This window comes from Heloderma suspectum, chromosome 7, assembly GCF_057233095.1.
Source record: "Heloderma suspectum isolate Gila_16-S chromosome 7, 16-S_ref, whole genome shotgun sequence".
NCBI lineage: Eukaryota > Metazoa > Chordata > Lepidosauria > Squamata > Helodermatidae > Heloderma > Heloderma suspectum.
This window is the reverse complement of record NC_139464.1, coordinates 49275141-49289917: the sequence shown is the minus strand read 5'-3', so window position 1 is coordinate 49289917 and position 14777 is coordinate 49275141. Positions and strand designations below refer to the sequence as shown.

General features: G+C 46.2%; 1 protein-coding gene across 1 annotated transcript; it reads right to left on the bottom strand.

The window, feature by feature from the left end:
- Positions 1-1244: 1244 nt before the first annotated feature.
- HEBP1 (heme binding protein 1) lies at positions 1245-11844 on the bottom strand. Its single transcript, XM_084810073.1, has 4 exons — positions 11696-11844; positions 5926-6064; positions 5600-5780; positions 1245-1665 (listed from the first exon to the last, which is right to left on the bottom strand). The coding sequence occupies exons 1-4, from the start codon at positions 11771-11773 to the stop codon at positions 1494-1496; spliced, it is 570 nt and encodes a 189-aa protein (XP_084666199.1). The 5' UTR covers positions 11774-11844; the 3' UTR covers positions 1245-1493.
- Between the last annotated feature and the right edge of the window lie 2933 nt (positions 11845-14777).

Here is a 14777-nt window from a genome sequence, read left to right as displayed (position 1 = left end):
AGATGCTGTTTTATTTCTGGCTCTTGGTTTTGAATCTGTAAATGGGCAAATAAATACATATAATTCCTGGGAAACGGAGATCCTTGCCTCAGCAAGGAGAGCTTTTGGATGTGTTGTGCTGTGGAGATGATGGTTGTGTTAGGGCAGCCCTTGTTAACCTGGTGCCCTCCAGATATGTTGGTCTACAGACTCCATCATCTCCAGCCAGCACAGCCATTGGACAGCCTGGGTGGGGATAATGGGAGTTGCAGTTCAACACATCTAGAGAGCACTAAGTTGACAAATGCTGTGCTGGTGTTATGGACACTAGTGGACAGTGCCTACTGGACAGGGCCTATGATGTCACTATCTGGTGTATCACAAGTCACTCTTTTGCTTTGTGCTGTTATGCCAAACAGCTAAAATTCAACTACTTTTCTCTCATTTCCTTTGTTTGCTGGAGGCTCTGCGCTCCTTCCCTTCATCACTTGGCCCATATACTGAACAATTTTTTAAGAGGCCATATCTCAAGTGCAAGGTTTATACCAATTCCTTCCCTTCCCTAGAAAGGAAGATACTGCTTCTTGTGTCTAGTTCTAATAAAGCACCCCAAAAGAGAAGCTTCATCCCTTGGGCAAAGGGCAGCATCTGTAATTGCCCACTGAGATAGCTTCACAGTGTCTAAATTGCCTTTTGGATGGCACTCAAGTCTTCCCCAATGGCACAACAGCCCTGTACAACAGCTGGTGATGGTGGCTGTTGCCAAGGCTGCTCTTCATTGCAATGCAACCAATGTTGCAAGTATAAGGAACAGGCTGTAAAAACCGGTGTTAAGTTTAAGAACGCCATTTAGGCAGTTTGTGGATTGCACTGTCAGTGTACCATCAGCTATTTTAGCACCTTATTTGAGTGCCTGGACCGAGGACAAAAATTCTCTCCCAATTCAGGTGACTGTAACAGGTTGGCAACGCCTGCAGGAAATGCCCATCTGTTAACAGATGCCAACTTTGCTGGCTTTCAGTACAGCTGGCTAATTATCCCTCTGGGCAGCCTTGGGAAGAGATCTATGCGACATTGCAAGGCTGCAAGTGAAGGGGCAACATGAACATGTTAGGGCTTCTTCCAAATAGTGATGTAGTTGTTTTTTTTTTACATTGTGGAATAAATTTAAATGGATACTTTGCCCTCTGACAATCAGATACTCAGGCTGCTCACTCGTTCTGGTGCCCTAGAAATCCGATTTACATTTTCAGGTTCACCCAATGTGTTTTAAATATATTTATCTTTATTGTAAGATCATCATCATTATCATCAGCAATTTTTAATTAAAACATTTTTATGAAAAATTTTTATTAAAAGCTTTTTTTTAATTAAAAAGCTATTTTTTTGTTAAAAGCTCAACACATGCTGGGTGAACCTCATAACCCCAGCTTTCTATGGCTGCGGTGGATATTTTCCTTCCTATCCACCGCCCCCCCCCCCCAACTATTTCAACTTCTTTGTTTCTGGATTGCTCACTTTTTCAACAGCCACACCTCATTGCGTCGCCCATAGGGTTTCATGGGAGGATCGTAGCCATTACAAAAATAAAAGTCTTTGTGGTAGATTTCCTCATTTCCTATGGCAGAAGTCAGCTTGGCTGCATAATTCACGTAATCCACTTCTTTGGCATAGCCGCCAAATTGCCTATAAGCAAAAAATAGATATATTAGAGTGTCATGAGCCAACCAATCGCAGAGAGAAATTGCATAGAAGGCAGCCTTCCCCAATGTGATATCTTCCAGATGTTTGGGACTACAACTCCTATCACCCTGGCCATTGGTCATACTGGCTGGGGCTGATGGGAAGTGTAGTCCAAAACATCTAGGAGTGCACCATGTTGGAGAAGGGTGATAGAAGGGGACAGGGAGAGAAAAAAGCAGAGCAGGACTTTTTATTAGATGGGCTGCTGGTGCTGGAGTTGAGCACAATTCTGCAGTGTGCCTACTCTCTGCCCAAAGGGAAGGTGGATGCCTCAGGGGATGGGGAGATTTTGGTCAGCTGAGTGGGGGAGAGATGGATCCCACCCATGAGATATAATCCACTGGGATCTTCTCATGTGCAAGACCCACTGAAACGAAGAGGAGCTGCGTAGGAGCTCACGGTAGTGCCCCGCTCATCCCAAAGGAACGTGCAGTGGAGAACTGGATGCTGGATTGTGCCTCAGGCTATTCAGTGCGAGGGAGGTGACATTTGGATTTTCTGCAGCTTGTGTTCAGCCCTGTCCCTGAATATGATGCCCTTAGTAGTGGACTAATTGTAAGAGAAAACGCTAACCAGAACTGGCCCAAGACAATTTGCTGTCTGAGCCAAGGGACAAAATGATGTCCCCCTTCCATTCTATGTACAGAAGGTGACTAGACTGGCAGCTGAATCTTAGCTCAGTGCTGGCAACAGGACAACGTCTGCCATCACACCTGCAGATTAGCCCAGGCTAGTTTAGGGGGTTCAGGGCCGGCTGCTCTACAAGAGAGGCGGATGTGTGCAGGGCTGAGGAATGGCTGGGATGGTCACTGCTGCCTCCCAGCATCTGCCACCCGTGATGGTTGCCTTCCTGTGCCTCGTGTTAGGGGTTGCCCTGGGACTGGCTGATAGAGGGCCCTCTCTCTCAAGGTCAAACTAGCCTGGGCATCAGGGGAGCTGCAGTTGGATCTCCCACTGTTTTTTCTTCTTCTTCAAGTTTCATAGCAGCTGCAGTGGGGGGACATGTTTGAATCAGGACTATCATGCTGGGAGAAAATGCGGTTTGACCCTCTTCCCCATCCTGTTTTGCTAAGGAAAGTCCCCACCCACAAAGCAGCTATTGGCCTTGCGGGGGGTGATTTTAATTAGGAAAATGGTGCAGGGGAAAAGGCTAACCTGCCCCCTTGCTGCCCCAGCACCATGCTTCCAGTCAAATTTGGGGGCCCAAATAGAAGTTGCTACTAAACTAACAACAACAAAGTCTGAGCACAGGTCTTCTGACATCACATCTAGTTATATCCTGAGCAGGGAGCTGAGCAGGGTGAACTTTGTGGTTCTGCAATAATGTCTTAGACAACACCTTAAAAGCCCATTACCCATCAAAGAAATGTTGACAATGGCTCATGTAGGAAACCATATAAAACCCGATACTATGATCAAGAAGGGAAACAAATCTCTGATTAACTATATCTTTTAACTCATGATTTTTCACTTCAGCCGATTAGACAAACAACAAATCTAATCCTTCCTTGATTATGGGAAAAGAATAAGTAAAAAGAGACTTGTGGGACTTTGGTAAAAAAGAAAAAAAAAAGAAAAGAGGATCAGCTTTCTTTGTCCAGGTGTCAGTCATAGTTAGAATCAATATGTGTATTTAGCGGCAATTTCCGGAGATGTCAGTCAAGGGAACTTCAGCTACCATAAAATGTTCTTATGGTTAAGACAACTGCCATAAAGGGAACATTTGCTGGATAGCCCAATGGGATGTTTCATGTCAGACATTCAGAAGGAACAAGAGAACCAGGGCTTCAAATTCCCTTCACTGTGCCTGTATAATTAAAGTTAATCCGCAGCCCTCACTTTGACAAAAAGAGACATCCTTTTTGAAATATGATCCTTGACAGCCGACTTCCATCACAATAACCACAATAAAGTTCTAGCTTTCCCTTGACACGAGGCTGACACCCAAAGGCCACTTGTGCTTAATGAACCACAGTATCATTCATTCCCCCGCCGCCCCCTGGTTGTGCACAAACCTGTTCCCCAACTGGAAGCGGCAGGCAGAAGTCATTCAAGTTCTTTCAGCTTGGTTCAAAGGAACTGTCACATTGAAAATGTCAGTCTATCAATTCTCAATACATTTGTTTGGGCTACTCATGGATTTAGTGATCTTAGGCATTAATGGAAAGCAGCTGCATAAGGGCGGAGGAATGGTCTTACTGGCTCAGACCAACTGCTCAAGAAACCAAGTCTCTGGTCCTCAGAATTGGCTTATTCCCCATGTCTGAAAGTCAGGCTTCTCACAGAAGGGGAGAGACCTCCCTATGGACGTATGAGATGTTGTAAAGCATGAGTAGGCTACCTGGTACCATCCAGTTGTTTTGGACAACAACTCCAGTTAGCCCCAGCCAGCATGGCAAATGCCCAGGGATTACGGGAGCTGTAGTCCAAAGCATCTGAAGGGTACCACGTTGCCTACCCCTTTTGTAAAGGAAGGGTGAGCTGACCTCCAGCTATCAAGTCCAGCTTTCCTGCATATACCTTGACTTGCACAGCTGGCTAAGTATGGAGCGAACTCCGTCTCACTGACAATTGTACTCCTAGCAGCCACTGTCTTCTGCCAATGGTGGTCAAAATGTAATGCAGCAAGAGTGAAAATGTAAATGGTGGTCAAAAGTAATGCAGCAAGAGTGACTCCCACAGAGCAGAGTTAAACATCTAGGACGATGTAGCTAACCATGTTACACATAAGCAGTGGAGGCTGGTTGCTCCAATGTCAGTGGGATGGTGAATCTGCTCCGGGTTTCAGTCAGAATTCTAAAGGAGGTATAGCTGAAACCCAAGGAGGGCCTGCAAGATCTGACTGAACCTGCAGGGACAGGCTGCAGCTCAGTGTGATAAGAGCCCCTGCTTTGCATGCAGAAGGCCCCAGGTTCGATTCCTGACATCTCCAGGTAGGGCAAGGAAAGAATCCTGCTTGAAACCCTGGACAGCTGCTGCCAGTCAGCGTGGACAGTACTGGGCTAGATGGAACCAGGGTCTGACTCAGTATAAGGCAGCTTCCTGTGTTCCTAAACCCAGCATGGATTCACCACCCCATTGCCATCAGAGCCACCAGCCTCCATTGCACATGAACATGCATAACAGAATCCTGCTGCTGCTGCTGTTTTTTAAAGAAATCCCCCCCCCCTTCTGAAGCTTTGTAGGTAAGAGGAACATAGGCCAGCGGTGGGGAACATCTTTTAGCCCAAGGGCCAAATTCAGTTTTGGAGACATAGCCCCAGAAGCTCTGCTCTTCTAGCTAACTGTTGCATAAGAACTACTGCTGCGTCCAAGAGGCTGGGGGATTCTGAAGAAACACACTTCGTGTACTCAGAAGCATTCTGTTCTAACTAGAGATTTTCCCAGAGCTGAATTCTGGCGCTGCACACGGGTTCCAGGGCCGAGCACTAGTTGACCTTAGCGCCAATGATCTCAAATAAATAAATATTAACTTGCATCGTGCCATAGGTGTACAGGACACTTTACAGAGTTAGATTGGCAAAAAAGAATTTATGATCTATAGAACTTTAGCCCCCAAGCACTTATGGTCTATATTTCAACAGCACAACCATGATTGTCATGATGCCCTGCATTCATAATTACCATGCCCAGAAGTGAAGATATTGACCTTTTCTCAAGCATGTGATCATTGCTGTGAAATGAAAACAAATCCCATTTGTTGTGGTAAAATGTAAACAGGAAGCCTCCTTTCTTGGTGAAGTCGGATGTCAAGGCTCCCTGTTGGCCCACCGACAGCTGTGGTTATAGCTTGCTCAGCAGTAGGAATCAGAGAGCATCACAGAATCTAAGCTATTGCTGAATATACCTTCTCTCAGCATTGGCTTAGGAAACCTACGTGGAGTACACTGCCATTTCTTCTCTCTCTTCAATCCGGATGCTCTCATCAGTAGGTGAAGGAGGGTTGGCCTGGAACTGGCTAGGGATCCGTAGCAAGACTTTCACCTTATGCTGCAATGACCCGTCATCTGCAGGAAATACAGTGGTGCAGACTGGAGCCATCATCCCCATCCCAGCTCCTAAAAGAGAAACACAGATCACAGACTCCACTTCCTTGAGACACAGAATGGCACACGCCTACAAAGGCTCCTTGCTGTTGTCGTAAATATAGAATTAAGCAGGAGAGTAAATGGAGGAGTCAAGAGGGTACACAGAGCTTCTCACCCTGGTCATTGCTCCCCCCTACGTATTTGAGGAGTTTCAGCACTGCTTCACGTAAGGCCTCATCAAATGGCTTTCCAGCGAGCTCAACAGTGGCAAACTTTCCACCTTCGTATGCCCTTTCCTCGTAGGCCACCTCATCCTGGGAACACAACAGTCAGATAAATGAATGCCCTGACAGATGCAACCGTTATATGTTTTTGTAAAGGAAAAGCAATCCCAACAACAAGCACTACACCATAAAGTCAGGCCTGCAATTTGAAGAACAGCTGTCCCTTCATGGAAGACAGCTCATCAAACAAATATGGCTGTAGCATTCAAAGGGTTGTTTTGGAGAAGACAGCCTACATCACTATAATGTGGCTGCGCCATATGGGACAGAGCATGTGCTTCCATGCACAAGGTCCCAGGTTCAGTCCCTATTTCCAGATACTGGGAAATAAAGACTGCTGTCTGAAACCCTGGAGAATCACTGCTAGACAATATGGATGACACTGATCTAGATGAAACAATGGCCTGATTCAGTATAAGGCAGCTTCCTATGGTGTTATCATATCATCATTTTATTTTCAGCCCCTTCCCTTTCCTAATAATTACTAGTGTGGGATTAAATCCAATGTCATGCGAGTGGATTTCCCCTTGTTCTCCTCCTCTTACAGCTGCAGCAACACTCTCCAAATCTACTCTGGAAGCCCCCGCTAACCCATTTGGACCAGATTTGGGGGGCATGCAGGGAAAGGCAGGAGGGAGGGGAAGTCTGTTTCACCAGTGGTTTTCTTTCTGCTGGCGGACAGCCAGCATTGGCTCTAACCCATGGAATGTGCCTTTTTCCACAGCTACTGAACAGGGGAGTCGATGTTTTCATTGTGCTATCAACCACAACCCCAATCTTAGGGAAAGTCATAGTTGTTACAGTCAAGTCAGACAAGGGTTCTATGATGGTTGCATAAATTAGTTGCTTTTTCAACATGCCAAAAATGCTTGCTGGTTAGAAGTTTTTATTTGTTTTTATTATTTAAATGTAATGGGCATGGTAATAAAATATTGATGGGCCTGCTACCAGCTGCTCTCTAAGTACAGCTGTCATTATTCCAATAAAAACGGTTGAGGTGGTAGTACTTGATAAACAAGTCCTTTAGGCTGGGCCTCATGAGACGTCTGCCTGGAAACAGTAGATTTGATAAGCTATTGAAAAGAGAATAGAGAGAAAAACACACACCACATAACCTCTGCTGTGTTGGGGCTGCTGGGTATTCTGGAATGGCACAGGATTTAAGGGAACAAACAGGCTTTCTCCCATTATTTGAGAGGGGCGGGATGTTAGTGCTGCAGTTTCAAAAAAGGTGTTGCCACGAGTAGCGTATAAAGAGAAACTCAAGTCAAGAGACTCAATGTGGTCTGCTGGAGGGTATTCTGGGTTTGTATGTGGGAATCCCATCGAAGTTGCTGACGTTCATGAGGTAATGTAATATAAGGTAAGAAGAGCTATGCTGGATCTGACCAAAGACCTATCTAGTCCAGCATCCTGTTACCCACAGTGGCCAACCAGAGGCCTCTGGGAAACCCACAAGCAGGGCATGAGGGCAATAACCCTCTCCTGCTGTTGTTAAAACCAGATCCGACCCTCACCCCCTTCCCTAGGCCCCACTCCTTTCCCCAGCCACTGATCGTTTGTGGGTTCCTGGCTTTTGTGCATTTTCCCCCCATTCTAAAAGGCTGGAGGGCCTCTCCTGAAGCTTAGTCGCTGGCAGTAAGAGCTTGAAGCTAAAATATGCTGGTATTTTTTGTATTTTTGGCTCCACCCCATTTGCCTTTGGCCCTGCCCAGCACCAGAAGGCAGCCCCCGAGAGCATCTTCAAAATGGAATTTGGCCCTCAGGCTGAACGAGGTTCTGAACCAGTGATGTAGAAAGAGACAAGAGTGCCAACAGTAAAAGCAAAAGGAGTGCATAGGTGAAGAGAAATGAAATCCTCTCCCGTTTTGTGGCTTACCTTCTGCAGCTCCTCTTGCCAACCACTTCTCTCACCCCCAGGTTCACTTTGGTATTGGAACCACGGCTGGGAGGAAAGTCCTGGGAGAGGGGTGCTGCTGAGTGGTAAGTCATGGATCATGGACAGCGGAAAGCGCTGCACTACTCACCCACAGGTCACTTTTGCTTTCACAGTTGGACCCCAACTGCTACTGCTGCTGCTACTTCATCACCATCACTTTAATTTGTATGCTGCTTTCCCAAATAAACATGTCCAAAGCCGCTCGCAACACAAGACCAGCAATACAAAACAAGAACACAATACATCACTGCAACACACAATGTCATACCAATTCATTTTAAAACACAATAACCTAAACAATTCATTTCAATAATGCTAACATAATCATATTTTAAATTCCTTACAAAATAGGCAATATCAATCATTAAAACACAATATCAATTGATATTATTTATCAATAAAGCATAATCTAGACCCAAATGGTTAAGAAAATATAACTAGCAACCAATTCCTCAAGAAGCACCAAGTGGAAGGAATAACAAATATTTTTTTCAGCCTGCAGATGGTCTCTTTCAAGCCCCCCTCTCTCGTTCTGGTGCTGTCCTTAAAGGCACACACAGAGACTAGGTGGTATGTGTGTGTAATATTCACTGTCTTCCCCTGTGTTCTGGATGGTCCTGCTGCTTCTCACATGACTGAGGCATTTCCTGTTCTACATATACCAAACTGCTGCCATCGCATCTTCTCTGGCACTCTGTCTCACCCTAACCTACCTCACAGGGCTGTTGAGAGGCTAAAACACCTCTCTGAACTCCTTGGTTGGAAGGGTGGGGATACAAACGTAACGAATAAAAGTGGCAGATAAGGACATGTGATAAGTGGCAGATAAGGATGTAACAAAGATGATCAGGGGACTGGAAACAAGCCCTATGAAGAGAGACTGAAAGAACTGGGCATGTTTAGCCTTAAGAGAAGACTGAGGGGAGATATGATAGTGCTCTTCAAGTACTTGCAAGGTTGTCACAGAGAAGAAGGCCAGGATCTCTTCTCAATCATCCCAGAGTGCAGGACATGGAATAATGGGCTCAAGTTACAGGAAGCCAGATTCCGGCTGAATGGAACCCATTACCTAGGGAGGTGGTGGGCTCTCCCACACTGAAGGCGTTCAAGACGAGGCTGGACAGCCATCTGTCAGGGATGCTCTGATTTGTGTTCCTGCACTGAGCAGGGGGTTGGACTCAATGGCCTCGTAGGCCCCTTCCAACCCTACTATTCTATGATTCTATGACATGAAAATTAGTGCTGAACAGAGTACTAGGAGAAAACACCACCAGCTGTGAAACAGCAAGTAAGTTGCATTCTTCCCTTTGCAGAAGGAAGAGTTATGACCTTGGGTGGCCGTAACACTGCTTGATCTAATACCACATGCCACTGGGTCCCAGCATTAGGTTGTTCACATATTACTCTTCAGTCTGCAATTAGTTTCATGCAGGGAATAGAAAATGCACACATTATAAAACATGCCATTTTATTTTTAGTGAATGGCTGCAGCCACAAGACTACTCTAGGCAGCTATAAGGGATTTAAGATATGCCTTTTGCAAGAAGTATACCTTGAAAAATGCTACAGACAAGTCATAAAGTTTCTCTGCAGATAATTGTGAATAATTACCTCTACCAAAAGCGTGACACAACCCAGTTGTGTCACGCTTTTGTGTCACTACTGGTATTAGCCAGGGTGGGTAAATGACATACTAGGCCAGTTCGCATGACACGACAGCCCACCATGGGTTATTTAATCCATGACGAGGCTCAGGCTGCCATTTTGCATCTCCAACCCCTGCTTGGAGGTTGTTGTGTCATGCGCTGGCGAGTGTGGGTTATGCAAGGATTAAACACTCACCTAGCCCTAGAACAGACCATGTTTAACCCTCACATAACCCACACTCGCCAGACAGAACAACCCCCAAGAGGAGGTTGGACATGCAAAGCGGTGCCCTTGGGCACCACAGCTCATCGTGGGTTAAATAACCCATGATGAGCCATGCCATATTGTCTGAACCAGCTCATTGTAACACTTCTCTCTTTTTTTTTAACATGTGGGTGGGCGGTTGTGCTTTCACATGAGAGGCAAAAATCAGCAGGTGTGGCTTAGTGCATCCCTGCATCTCCATGCTATAAAAACGTCACTTATTTCTGCCATAAAAGAGATGGCAGAAATAAACAGTAAGACAGTGTGACTCCTACAGAGACCATCTTCTCAGTGGTGGCACCTGGTTATGGAATGCCCTCCCACAAAGAAGTTTGCCTGCCCCCTTCTTGAACTGTCATTTCGGCACCGGCTGAAGACCTTTTCATTCTCTCAGGCCTTCTAAAGTTATGTTCTGAAGGCTGGATTTTGATCCATTGTTCTTATCTGTTGTGTTATTTGAGTGATCCTCTAAAACTGGCTTTGTTCCCCTCCACTGCTGGATATTTTAGAGCTGTATTTGTTTTAATATTGTATTTTAACATTTTAATCTTTGTGAACTCCCCAGAGAACTTGGTAATTGGGCGGCCTATCTAATGCTATGTGAATCAACAAATAAACCTATCAGGGTGTCTCAGTGGAAATTGCTCATCTGGACTTTGCACTCTTTCTGGAAGTTGGATGTTTACTGGAGGCGCAGTTTGTCCTTTCTTAGCAGAAGCACCCTCAGACATTTTGCTACCTCCGGTGGCTGCGGCGCAAGATCCAAGCTGGTGCACCCAAGGACACCTCTTCCAAAGGGAATGGCTGGCATACACTGAAGGCTTATTTGAATTATTACATATAAATCTCTCCCCCGCACCACCATTTCATCCTGCAAAGGTCTTCCATCCACACATTGACCAGATCCGGACCTACTTAGCTTCAACAAAGCGGCTGCGTTATATGCCTTCATACAATAGCCCAGGGACATGCATCCACTGCTTTGCTGGCATTCCTAAAAAAAATATTACCACCCGAAGCAAAATTATTTGCATCATAAGGCAAAAGGGCCTTATCCAAGCTGACTCCTTCCAGATGTGTTGGACTGCCCATCCCCCTACAGTGCAGCATTGTAGCTTTAGAACGAACAAGGTATCACTTGAAATGTCAGAGACTAACAACAATTATAGCAGTGGGGCTGTCAAAATGTGTACGTAAACCTTGGAGCTGAAGTCCACTTCTGTGGTTTTCCCATAAATGAAGCCAAGCAGTCATAGGCTGGCAAAGCGCTCTGCCACATCTGAGCAGCTGAACCACTTTCAGATGGAGGTGCCCTGGGGTGTGTGTCTGTGTGTCTCTATGCTGTTCATCAGGAGGGACAGTTGTACTAATGGGCCCTTCACTTGCATATGAAATGGAAAACGGGGTGATCACAAATTCACATGAGTGATAGTTTCAAGGATCCAAGATTCTGGTGAAGAAAAGATGGAACAACCATGCACTATAAAAATAAATGGCAACTTAGGACAAATGTATATTGAAACAGGGGGCACGCAACGTTCTGCCCCCCCCCCCGAAATATTTGTGGATGCAGTCCAACACATCTGGAGGGAGCCAGGTTGGGGATGGCTGGGGTAAAAAGTAAAAACAACATAAAACAGAAGGCCCCCCTTCTGTGCAAGAGTGAGCAGACATGTGGACAATAAAGGAAGGAAGAAATCGCTTCCTAATCCCTGTCCTGGGCCCGCTCCACTTCCTCCTCAGCTCACGGGAGGGCGAGGGAAGCGATCCCTCCCCTCCTCTGCCCCCAGGAAGCCCCCTTCTCTTCCTACCTTCTCCCCCTTGCTCAGGACTCGGCAGGGCCAAACCTCCGCCGAGCCAAAAAGGGAATTTCTGATCATTCCAAACATTGCCGCTCGTTTGTGGCTGTCGACGACTCCGCCCAGCAGTCGCCGCCGCCGGATCCGTCCAGCAGGTCTCTGGGGCTTCCGCGTCCAGAGAGAGAGAGAGATCGGCAACTCCGCCCCCTCCTCACCCACTTTGTTCCGCAGCTGCGGCTTCCCCGGCGTGGGAAGAACGGAAGGGAGGTGCGAGCGGCGCAACAGTTGGATAAGCGGAGACCAGTAGAGGCTGGTGGCTCCGATTTCGGTGGGGCTGTAAATCCATTCTGGGTTTCAGTCAGAACCAGCCAGAACTCTAAAGGAGCCATCCAAGGTGCAGAACCTATCTGGGGCATACGGTTCAGCACTTTGGACAGAGTGCTGAACAGGCTAAAGGAGCCAGAACTCCTTTAGAGTTCTGGCCTGGTTCTGACTGAAACCCAGAATGGCTGCACAGCCCCACCACAATCGGAACTACCAGCCTCCACTGACAGAGATCTTGGGAGGGGACCGAACGTCAGCTGCTCGACGCCCTTTCCGCGGCTCCCGCAGAGGAAGAAGGGAGCTTGTGTGGGGCTGTGAGACAGAAAAGTTGCCAGCATTTTTTAAAATAAAAAACGGCGGTGCTCCTGTGCCATTAATGGGAGCTTGGCAGGCAGAAATAACACCTCTAAAGTTTCTAATATCACACTTGCAGAGGCATTTGCTAAATGTTGGAAATGTAACTATCCAGTCAAACCCTCTGCACTTAAATTTCTGTGTACTTTATTTTTCAATTTTTTTTGTATATGTGCCGTGTGTAGGCTATAAATAATAAACGACTAGTAGGAGTAGTGAGAGGCAGAAATAAAGCTGGTGAAGCTTTACATGACATGCATATAAAGTGATGGGGGAACCTACCATTTCGGTGTATCAAGCTGCTGTGAAACACAGGGGAGCAGAACCAATTAAAAAAGTTGGCAGGTGTTATACAAAATACTTACATGCATTAAAAAAACACACACCCTGAAGACACATTTATTCCAAGCTGCATTAGGTGCTTAATGTGAGCTGCTTTGGGTACTGTAGAAAAGCAGCATATATATAGATGAAATAAATAATGTAATTTGTTATGTTTTGTGGTCTTCAGAGAGAGGAAAAAAGCTCTTTGTATGTGTGCTTGTAGTGGATTGGCTTTGGTAAGTTAGACTTTCTGTGCAGTTAAAATAGGGGAATGATTGCCATTCATAAAACAGGAGTGGGGAAACTGGGCAGAAGTTGAAGCTTCTAAGGGTGAAGTCCTGGAGGAAGTTGAAGGTCTGATGACTTTTCTCAAGAGTCAGAGGGGTGTCAGAGGAAACACACCCACCCACCCCATGACTACAAAGATGTATGATAGCTTTGAGAAAAGCACCTGCATTTGTAGGTCATTAAGGGCACAATCCTTTTCAGATAGGCAGCCGCCTCTGAACTCAAAGGTGACCACCTATCCAATGCAAGGCAGGAGAAGCATGGAGGGGATCGTTCCCTCCATGCTTCTCCTGCCCTGCATTTTCAGCTAGACAGCGGATTGCAGCTGTCTGGCCGTGGGAGGGCAGAGTGGGGGACGAGGCTGCTGTACGACACATTGGATGTGTAGTACAGGCATTTCCTCCCTCCCCGCCCCGGAAACGCCCTCCGGGAACACCCCTTTTCGGCCGCTCCATGCTCCTCTTGCGAGTGTAGAGCATGGAGCTGTTCCGTGCCACCTCCAAGGCAGTGCGGAGGTGGGGGGAGGTTGGTTCCCGGAAAACCAGATATCCTGTGGCCATCTAACCGCTGTCTAGGGGCCATAGGATTGCTCCCTAACATAATGTTTAAAAGAAGTCCAGGGAGATGATAACAATTTGATAACAAAGAAAGATTGCCTTTCTTTCAACTTCATTTATTTATTTATTTATTTATTTTACAACATTTATATACAGCTCCACATCTAATCAGATTCCAGAGTGGTGAACACTAAAAGATAAAAAGATAAAATAATAAAATTCAATATGAAAAATTTTGTTCTTAAAACAGAGTACCAATACAAATCGTGGTTGGTCAATCAAGGAAGCCTTCTCGAAATAAAGATGCTTTCAGGAGGCATTGGAAACAACACTATATTGGTGCCTGCCTGACTTCCACAGGCACGGACTTCCACAGGAAGGGGGCCATCACACTGAAGGCTCTTCTCCAGGTGGATTCCAACCAGGGCATAGTTCCATGAGGAACCACCAGGAGTATGCCATCTAATGACTTCAGTGACTGGGCAGGTTGATAAGGGAGAAGGCGCTCTCACAGGTATTTGTTGTTGTTCAGTCGTTCAGTCATGTCCGACTCTTCGTGACCCCATGGACCATAGCACGCCAGGCCTTCCTGTCCTCCGCTCTCTCCTGGAGGGTGCTCAAGTTCATATTCATTGCATCGGTGATGCTATCTAGCCATCTCATCCTCCGCCGTCCCCTTCTCCTTTTGCCTTCAGTCTTTCCCAGCATCAGGGTCTTTTCCAGAGAGTTTTCTCTTCGCATTAGGTGGCCAAAATATTTGAGCTTCAGCTTCAGTATCTGTCCTTCCAATGAGCAGTCAGGGTTGATTTCCTTTAGGATGGACTGATCTGATCTCCTTGCAGTCCAGGGGACTCATAGGAGTCTTCTCCAGCACCACAGTTCGAAAGCATCAATTCTTTGGTGCTCAGCCTTCCTTATAATCCAGCTCAACACAGCCATACATTACTAATGGGAAAACCATAGCTTTGATTATATGGACCTTTGTCGGCAAGGTGATGTCTCTGCTTCTTACTATGCTGTCTAGGTTTGCCATAGCTTTCCTCCCAAGGAGCAAGTGTCTTTTAATTTCATGGCTACAGTCACTGTCTGCAGTGATCTTGGAGCCCAAGAAAGTAAAATCTGTCACTGCTTCCATTTCTTCCCCTTCTATATGCCAGGAAGTGATGGGGCCAGATGCCATGATCTTAGTTTTTTTAATGTTGAGTTTCAAACCAGCTTTTGCACTCTCCTCTTTCACCCTCAACAAG

What these genes read in the sequence shown, in the direction of transcription:
- HEBP1 (XM_084810073.1), bottom strand. Translation starts at nt 11,773, where the DNA reads ATGTTTGGAATGATCAGAAATTCCCTTTTTGGCTCGGCGGAGGTTTGG. An exon ending in TCCTGAGCAAGGGGGAGAAG is followed by an intron (nt 6,065 to 11,695) that starts GTAGGAAGAGAA and finishes TTGTGTTCCCAG; the next exon opens with GATGAGGTGGCCTACGAGGA. An exon ending in AGGGGGGAGCAATGACCAGG is followed by an intron (nt 5,781 to 5,925) that starts GTGAGAAGCTCT and finishes TTTCTCTTTTAG; the next exon opens with GAGCTGGGATGGGGATGATG.